The sequence below is a fragment of the Sinocyclocheilus grahami genome, unplaced genomic scaffold (assembly GCF_001515645.1).
Source record: "Sinocyclocheilus grahami isolate Dianchi unplaced genomic scaffold, SAMN03320097.WGS_v1.1 scaffold416.1, whole genome shotgun sequence".
NCBI lineage: Eukaryota > Metazoa > Chordata > Actinopteri > Cypriniformes > Cyprinidae > Sinocyclocheilus > Sinocyclocheilus grahami.
Genome location: NW_015505595.1, coordinates 25912 through 36136, shown reverse-complemented (window position 1 = coordinate 36136; position 10225 = coordinate 25912). Strand labels below are relative to the sequence as shown.

General features: G+C 40.3%; 1 protein-coding gene across 1 annotated transcript in view; it reads right to left on the bottom strand.

Moving 5' to 3' along the window:
* The window catches only part of LOC107551132 (SH3 and multiple ankyrin repeat domains protein 1-like), a 60044-nt gene that overhangs the window by 38075 nt on the left and 11744 nt on the right, over positions 1–10225 (bottom strand). The window contains 7 exon segments of the mRNA XM_016232635.1: positions 4560–4635; positions 5022–5135; positions 6120–6268; positions 6446–6570; positions 8067–8236; positions 8614–8680; positions 9759–9836. Coding sequence (XP_016088121.1) covers positions 4560–4635; positions 5022–5135; positions 6120–6268; positions 6446–6570; positions 8067–8236; positions 8614–8680; positions 9759–9836 — 779 coding nt within the window.

Below are 10225 nucleotides of genomic sequence, written 5' to 3'. Positions count from 1 at the left end.
TATAGTTTAGAAAATGGTAATACAATATGACAAGACAAATTTATCTTGATAATGTCAGATAACTTTGATAGAAAGGTATGTAATGAATTAAGTTGAATAGCTGTCAGCTGTTCAATTTAAGTACACAATTAGATAATACCAATTTAGGTCAACCAATTACCAAGCAATGCTTAATTTTGTTCAGTCTGTGGTATAAAAAGGTCGCATTAGCAATTAAATAAAAAACACTTAAGCAAAACATGGTCAGGTCAAAGTGTCTGAATAAGTTTTGGGTACAATACGTCACAGTTTACTTTATTTTGCTATCCTCACTAAACTATAGTGTTCTGCACCCACTAAAAAAAATATAAAAAATTATATCTGGTGACTACTACTGATTTTTACTACTTCACTAACATGTTTCACACTTGTATAAAGACTTAGGGTAAGGTGCCAAAAAGTTTTTTTCCCCTTTGGTCATGTCAGTAGTTGCAAGATGCTTTTGCATCCATTTATTCATCCATGCATTCATCCCTCTCTTTCTCTCTCTCTTTCCCTTCCTCTTTAGTGCCCTTCATAGTATGACCTCCAGATGGAGTCACCACAGGGGTGGGAGGGTGATGGAGAGAACATGAAAGAGTGCAGGGGGTGAGTAAAATGGGAGGAATTAAAAGAGAGAGAGCGCAAAGGAGAGATGGAGCGGGACGAGGGGGTGACAAAGCCAAAAATAGAGGGGTGAAAAAACCTATCACAAACTGAAAACACAGTAAGAAGTGTCAATATGTGTGTCTGTTAGTATATTTCTACATGTGCGCGAATGGGAGGAAGCGAGTGTGACCAGCGAGATTCAGACTATAAATGAAAAATATGATTTTATTATGTGTATATTTGTATGTAAATAATTTGCTAGGCTTGTACTGTGTTGTCATGCAGGCAGCTGGGATGAGATGAGTGTGAGCTCGCTCTGTGACTGGGACAGAATAACATCACATGAGGCAGCTTTATGTTTACTGTGAGGTGCTAATGAAAAGAGCACAGCAGTGTTAATTTACCAGCACACAACTCACAGACAGTTAGACAGACTGAGAGAGAGAGAGTGAGATTACAACATGGCCACCAAATACAGATATTACAGTCTTGCACAAAGTATTTAATTTCATGGGTGTGTCAGTAAAATTCAAAGGGGCTGGAACAATATTCCCACCCTGTTCGCCAAGGCCAAGTGAGTAGGCTACACCATAGAAGACCTCAGTAGCTCCCCTCATTTCCCCAAGCCCCTGACAACGGCCCTGGGTGACACATGACATATTTTATGTGAACCATCCAACGAAAGTAGATTACGGATGACTTGGGGGGCAGTCCACACAAGAATGTGTTTTTGCATTTAAAAATGTGAGACGCAGAGCAGTGGAATAAAAATTATGTTGTAGAGACACTGATTTTAAAAGCTGAACTTCTTTTAACTTGACCATAAGCGCCATGGTCAAACATGTTCATAGTGCATGTTCACAGAGAAAAACATTCCAATATTAAAAAGCAGCATATTGGAATGCAAATATATTTTAAATGAATGGCACCTTACCCTATATAAAAATAAATTAATCATTTAAAAAAAATACTTAAGCAAATTAAATATATGGACTCTCCGGAGTGGTTTTAGCAAGCCGACCCGAAGCCAAACAGCAAACAGGTCTACCTGAGCGGCTCCGAAACATCTCCAAACCAGCTGGACCGTCTGGGGATGGAGTCTCCATTCTCCCGGGAGCGCAGCTCGGGACAGCTCGTCGGCTGCCCGGTTGAGCAGCCCAGGAATGTGAACAGCACGAAGCGACCTCAGATGCTTCTGACTCCAGAGGAGGAGGTGGCGGGCGAGTTGCGACAAGCGACGGGAGCGCAGACCACCTTGTCGGTTGATGTACGCAACGGCCGCTGTATTGTCCGTGCGGACCAGTACATGCTTGCCTCGTAAGTGAAGACACGGGGCGACAGGGACAGCCCGATGGCCAGGACCTTGTACTGGTATGCCCACCCCTCCAACGCGAACCACAGAAATGGCCTGTGGCGCGGAAGGATCGAGACATGGAAGTACGCGTCCCTCAGGTCGATCGCTGCGAACCAATCTTGGGGACGGATACACCTGAAGATGCATTTCTGCGTGAGCATCTTGAACGGGAGCCTGTGAAGGGCCCGGTTCAAGACACGCAGATAGAAAAGAGATCCTCTGCGTCGGGGAGAGTTTGCTCTTTTCCCCGTTGACCCGAAGGCCCAACAGGCTGAGGTGTGAATGTACCAAATCCCTGTGTTCGCCCAACTGATCCTGAGACTGAGCGAGTATGAGCTAATCGTCGAGGTAGTTGAGAATGCGAATGCCCTGTTCTCTTATGGGAACAAGGGCTTCCTCTGTAACTTTTATGATGACACGGGGCGACAGGGACAGCCCGAAGGGCAGGCGAAATCGCATCATATGACCCCTTTAAAATGCGCAACACTGTAAAGACGCCTACAATGAAATACGGTGCAACATGAGCAGATCTTAATTTAATTCTGCAATCGACACTATTCATATTCACTTTGTTAGCAACAGATGTAATAGATTTAATTTGTTTGTGCAGGGGCATTTTTGTCCAATTTAGTGGCCTTTTTGCCCCAAGTGTGGTGTTTTCCTCAGTGCATAACTTACATTTCAAAGTTATATTCTCCATCTGTACATGTTAGAAAGTCGTGGTAATATTTCCATTGTGCCGTCCATCAGAAATGCATGAGCATTCTGCATGCAATTCTCTGTTAAACATGGAGGAATTCAGTGAACGAGCACCGCCGCGCACATGCGCGCCAAACAGTCAGAGCGCAATAAATAGGAGTGCAATAATTCTGACTAACATATACATTTTTATAAAATATTTGTAGTTGGACAATAAATATATGTAGAATTTTAAACCTACAAGTAAGTGTATTTTATGACACCAGTAACTGTAAAGTGACTAATGGGGTAATCAAAATATAATGCAATTAATCTGTGCTTTTTTATTTCTTTTCAGTTTTAGTTTAGTGAATTTAACTTTTGCTTTAAAAAGCATTATTTTGTTTTTAGATTGTAATACTACAATATTAGAATGTAATATATGTATATTTAATTCAAATAGAAAAATGAAAAATAGATAATAGTATGAAATATTGAAAATACCAAGATATATACCGTATTGCAATTCAGCCAAAAAAAATAATAATAATACAGAGATATGATTTTTTTGGCCATATCGCTCAGCCCTACAACCTGGGCATAGGTGTCTTGCTTGGTAATGGCTTACTACTTGTGGAAATCAAGTCTACGACCTTCTGGTTACCACACTGAGCTTTAAAGTGATAGTTCACCCAAAAATGAAAATTATGGCATTTATTACTCAGCCTCATGTCGTTCCAAACCCGTAAGACCTTTGTTCATCTTCAGAACACAAATTAAGATATTTTTTATTAAATCTAAGAGTTTTCTGAATCTTCACAGCAACTGAAATGTTTTATGGCTCAGAAATGTAGTAAGGACATAATTAAAATAGTCCATGTGACATCAGTGGTTCAACTGTAATGTTATGAAGCTATGATAATACTTTTTGTGTGCAAAGAAAACAAAAATAACAAGTTTATTCAACGTTTTCTTCTCTTCTGGGTCAGTCTCCTCCGGAATACAGTAGAGTACCACAACGCATGCGTGTGATGCTGCTGACGCAGGAGCCAGAGTTCTGATGTCAAACCCGGATGTGCTGTGGCTTATTTACAAGCAGAGGAATGCACTGTGTTTAAAGGGATAGTTGGGTGAACTATCCCTTTGAACACTACACTACACTACACTTAGTGTACTCTTAGTACACTACTCTTACAGGAAATATAAAAGCTTGAATCGCAATGCCACACTTTAACCACTTAAATGACGATGACTAAATGTAAAATACTGTAGTTCAATTCAGTGTCACATTCTTCAGCATCAGTCTCAGCTGTTTAATTCTGAAATTAATTTAACATAACAGGCTCGCATCTGACTTCCAAAACCAGCTTCACAGGCCGCAAACATTGAGATGCATGAATCACACGCTGGCATCTCCGTCTACATGCCCGTCAGTCTATCACTCACACTCACAGCAGTGCGAGAAAAGGCGCCAAGGCCTCCTCAGGTGAGTCACTGCCAATGGCAGCATTTCAGAAGAACCGACAGAAAACTCTCCACGTGCTAAACGAAACTCAATCTAACCCACGAGACACGCAAGTAGATGATAAATAACGCAAATTCCTTGATGGTTTCTGACAGTTGTGAGAAACAAATCTATATGGGAAGAATGCAACTTGAAAAGACCAGCATTTTAGATGCTTCTTTACCTTAACTAGCAAGATTTACTTTGAATCCAATTGTTATAATGTATGTATTTTACGCTTTAGTGAGTCTTTTACACTGGTCCACTACCTAAATCAGCAACAAACCAGCATAAACTCTAAACTGGCCTTCTCAGCAGGAAGTCCTTCATTACAACATATCGACATCTACATACTGTATCAGCGATGCACATCCATACATTTTAAAGTGTTCTTACCTGGGCGCGTCAAAGCTGTCGTAGGATCCAACGGTGTAATGTCGGAAGAGTCGCTTGGCTCTCTCGCTGCGGCTCTCTGAAAGACGCATACACAACCGCATCCACATCATCATGAGGTTGGGTGTGAGGGTGCAACTACAGCATGACAGGAAAATACATGTCCGACTTGAAGTTTCCCGCTCTGACAGAGCACGGTGGCCCAAATCACGGTGAGTTTAGCCAGCGTGAAATGGCACAATCGGTCTCTCTCACACTCCAGTAGTGCTGTAAACTGTTAATAGTCATCATAGCTGCTTTCCCTCTCCAAGTCTGACATCACAACATCACAGAGAAGCTGTGGAAGTCCGACTGTCCTACACCTACATCTGGGACTATCAAAATGACAGCTCCAAGTGTAGCGTGGATGTCTTTGATACACATAACGTGTGTGTAATGTGTGTGTGTGTGTATGAGGAGTCTCACCTGAACGGGACTCCAGGCTGCGGAGAGCCACCTCCTCCACGCAGTCAGAGGGAAACCAGCCTGTGCGCCCGCGAACCGTCCCCTCCCAGTAGCCTCCTTCACCCACACTTAACACTGAGAATCAAGAAAGAGAAACAACAGTGTGTGTGTGTGCGAGCAGTAAACATGAACAGTGTACAGTCACGAAAACACAATATATAGACCAGAACGCCATGACCAGACACATTTTTTAGCCAAGTGGATTTTGAATTACCATCTTTTATATTTAGGTTCCACATTTTTTTCAGGATGCTTTGATGAATAGAAAGTTAGAACTGCATTTCTCAGGCTGGAAATGACAGTTCAGTTTTTGAATGTGGGTCCCCTGCACTACACTTCTATAATGAACTATCAAAACAGTTTTTAATTTTCTTTGGCATGATCTTATACCCCTTAGGGCACCAAAACAGCTAGGACTGCCCCTGGTACCCCTTAAAAAACATTGGTGCATGACGCCCCTGATACACACTCAGAGCACAATCTCAGGTACACACAAACACACATTTAATCACAAAATCCCATGCAAAATCACTTTTCACTTATGAGTTTACTAATTCATTAAAAAACATGCATATATGCAAGCTATGGTGACATATGTAAACAGAGCAATGGGCTCTAGAATTATACACACACTAGCATGCACGCTGACATTGCTCGCAAACAGACATATACTGACATACCAACACATATCACCAGAATACATACACAGACAACGTTTATCCACACCTGTGAAAAACATACAGAAACAAACATTTAATGGCACTCTTGCTGACATACAGTCATGGCCAAAAGTATTAGCCATTGACATAAATGTTGTGTTTTACAAAATTTGCTACTTAAGCTGTTGTGGTGTTCATTCACATTGTTTCTAGATTATGTCACTGCCAATACTTGTGAAACAAAACAGAAAACAATGTGAATGAACACCACAACAGCTTAAGTAGCAAATTTTGCAAAACACAAAAAAATTATGTCACTGCCAATACTTTTGGCCACGACTGTACACACACATACTCTCACACAACGCACATCCACACAGAGACACACACACCCATTCACCTTTGACTTTGTCTCCCTTGTTGAAGCTGATCTCACGGTCCCCCTGGGCCGAGTGCGAGCGGGTGGCCACAAAAACACGGCCAGGCACGGCACTGTAGAGACGCCGCCGCTGCCCGCTTGCTGTGCCCTGACTACTGATAGAGCCAGCGCTGTACAAAGGCACACGTATCAGACAACAGGGTTAACATTCATTTATGCACATTTATTACCGGCTCGACTCATTCAGGTGTCCGTCTTCACAGGACGTGAATATTGATGATGATTTAGGCATAGACTTCGCTGAATGACAAGCTATAACCTTGTCCTTTCTACTCTCTCTTTCTCACCCTTGTCTTCCCCGTGTTTGCCGGCTCCGATCGTCTCGGTCGCCCGTTCGGCCACGGGACGGGGAACGGGTTCGTGCTCCACGGGGACTGCTAGAGCTACGCAAGGTGGCGCCATGCTTTAGACCCTGACAGATAGACATAAACACGAAGAGTAACAATTAAAGTTTCTGATAACATCTGTGTATGTACTTTGTCCAAACCAACAGAATAAATCCGTATTGTACACAGTGTCAAACCAAAGTGTCAAGGTTTGGCTGGTCTTCAGTGTCACGTGATCCTTCACAAACTGATTTGGTGTTTAAGATACATTTCTTCTTATTATTAATGTTGAAAACAGTTGTGCTGCTTAATATTTTTGTAGAATATTTTCAAGCAATTTATTTGAGCAATTTAATGTATCCTTGCTAAACATAAAAGTATAAATTTTGTTACACCAAAGAAAACTTTCATACACCAAACTTTTGAATGGTAGCATTTACTCACAAACATAATGCAGGGGCGGAGCTAGAGTTGGCCACCCCACTCACAACCGCTGCTTCTGTCTCTTTTTTCTTGACAAGAATTGCATTTACTTAGATGCAGAGCATTTTTACGAGCACATCAAACGGGAGACCTTTCAGACACGCACTCCAACTTGTCAAGGCGCTAGTCAAACGAGCGGAAACAGTGCAGGTGACAAGGAGCTTCAGTAGAACATCAGTGAACTGCGGTCAGATGAGATTTTGTCAGGTCATATGTCAGTAAAAACAAATTGTCCTGTCCCGTCAGCCGTTATACTGTGTTCGTAACGCATGCTCTTCAATTGTGTGCACAAATGCAGCGGCGTGTACAGTAGCCTGTATCATTTTATATTAAAACACGAATAAAACTGCGGACCAGCGTGTCAGATCCGTGTCACATTCAGCACCGACAGCTCTTAAAGTAATAGCAGCCAAATATCCTAATAACCCAGCTGCTGTAATGTCTGTTAATCAAAGAACAAAAGAAAAAAGAGGAACTCAATAACTTGTGTAGCTTTAAGGATTCATCTATATTTCATTTAGAATTTAGTGTTTGATAACTTTATTTAATTTCTGTATATTTCCTACTTGCTGAAGGGCACAGGTAAATATGACATTTAATATAATGGTTTTATGTGAAGATTGTTTTAAGTTCACTTAAATTAGACATTGTTATTTTTAGTCTAATAAATGTTAAAATTGACACTTCTCAGTTATACTGTGATGTTGAATGGCTATAGTCAAATATTAAATATTAGGGGAAAAAAGACCAATTTCCTAGAGGCATTAGTAGCATTGGTATCAGTGATACTCGCCTTTAGTCATAAAAAGATGCCATTAAACAAACATTAAAAATATACTGTATTTTGTTTCTACATTAATTTGAAGATTGAATGTAAAATTATTGCAATATAAAAGTATATTTAAAAACTTTAATGTTAGGTGGGGTTAATCGCGATTCATTTCAGAAAAAAATATGCGATTAGTTATTTTTGTTAATAAAATTAAGGGGGGGAAAAAATATCTAATTTTGTTTGGAAAAAAAAAAAAACCTTACAGACCCCCCAATTTTTTTATTTATTTATACATACATATTTTTGAAAAACAAAACCATAAATTACCTGCACGGAGACTAGGTTTGATCCAGCAGCGTTGGGAAAAGCGATCCAGTCTGGCACGTTCATACTGTTGTCACTGTTGGCCCGCAAGAAGGGATGAGGATGGGGCAATCCAAGAGTACGAGAACTCTCCCTCCTCTGGGGGGCATACTTTGGAGACTCCAAAAAGGGAACTGACATCAAATCAGGAGAGAAACAGTCATATATAGAGAGAGAGAACAGATGCCAAGACAGACATAAGTATGATCCAATTGCCCAATAATGTCCTGCAAAATGCACTTCACAGGATATTCGGTGTACAATCGTACACTGCATGGGTGGTCTGTATTCGATGATGTTGCAAAGCATTACAAATGAAGTGAACTTCAACAGATCCCCTGCTGAGTGTGTAGGGAGCAGTGAACACTGCTTAGGGACTGTGTGAATGGCAAAGCAGCTAAAGAGAGACGAAAGTATCAAGCTCCAAATGTCACACAGTTTGAAGAGCAAATAAATGATCACACACAGAATAAAAATACCGGCACAACCAAAATAAATCTCCGCTCCTTACCTACGTCTGATTCACGGTGGTTTTTAATGATTTCTCCCAGCTCAAAATGGCCAGACATCACAGCCACCTAGAAAAGAAGTTCACACACGAGTAATATTTGCATCTGTGAATGGCGCACAGTGACGCAAGGCTTGGGAATAACACAATATTAAACACACACACATTAACTTCCCTTCATATTAAACACAAACGCACGATCACAGTCACAGCTGGCTCTGTGGAGATGGCTGAGGTTAAGTAAAACTCTTTCGGCTCGCTGCAGCTTCACTCCACCTGAGACTCGCAATGCATGCAAAAATGAAACAAGCTACGAAACAGCAAGTGAAATGTGCCATTTCTGTGCCACTAGCATCAACCTATTTAAGTGCAAAAAAAAATAGAAAAAAGTGTTTACAAGCACACCAAAACACCGATAACTATCAAAAATCATGTCATTTTGGGAAAATATATATATTTTTTAATTCAAGTTTTGACATTAAACAGACACATGCAATAAATAAGTCATAATTTTAGACATTCTTATTATTATACTAACTTATAGTTATCTCTGCATATTAAACTGGGATGGGAGGAAGCATTTTAACATCCAAAAACATTCTTTACCTAGAAGTCAACTTTACCAACATACACAAGGTTGAAGGAGGGTTTGTAGAATTTAGCTTTCTTTAATTATTTTTTTTATTTACCTTTATTTAACCAGGAAATTAAAAACTCTTGAGATTTAAAATCTCATTTACAAGAGGGTCCTGGCCAAGATAGGCAGCACATTTAGTTACACATAAAACAAAATGCATTCGTTTACATACACAGAAACATACACAAATCACTCAAAACATTCAGGTGACTCTACAAATAGATCCTTTAAAATACATTTAAAATCATTTAGTGATACCAACTCTTTTAAGCATAACTTATCTTGTAGTTGATTCCAATCAAATGGAGCAGCATAACTAAATGCCCGTTGACCCATATTAGTACGAACATTAGGGATGCTTAAAAGATAATAGTCTTGTGAGCGAAGACCATAATTCTTTACACCTTTTTGTAAGACATTCTGCTGTAAATACATTGATTTAACCTGTTAATGATATGCAGAGCGTTGAAAAACAAACACAAATAACAACCTGCAAGTGTCTCATAATTACCTGGAAGGGGGTCTGCCCACTGTTATTCTTTGTGTCCTTATTGGCTCCTCGATACAGCAGAATGCGGGCACAGCTCTCCTAATGGTGAAATTAGACAATAACGGCCTGAAGACATTGAAGCCATCTGATGCTGACCATAAAATGTAACAAGCATTATACATCATACAACTTCATGCCCCCAGTAAATGCACCACTTGTACACAAAATAATGAAATCTTCACAGGGATCTTTAAAGCATCTCTGGAAAGACCATTCTGGTGACCAGCTTTACCAAGTAGAACACAAACAGAGATTTTTAACTCAAACCGTTGCAATCTGTCAGTCCTATAATGTCAGTGGATGGGAATCACGGCTTTGAGAGTCATAAAACATACACAAACAAAACCAAATTAAACCCTGCGGCTCGTGATGATACATTGATGTGAAAAGACACAAAACGATCGGGCTGTGCAAGAAAATGAACAGTA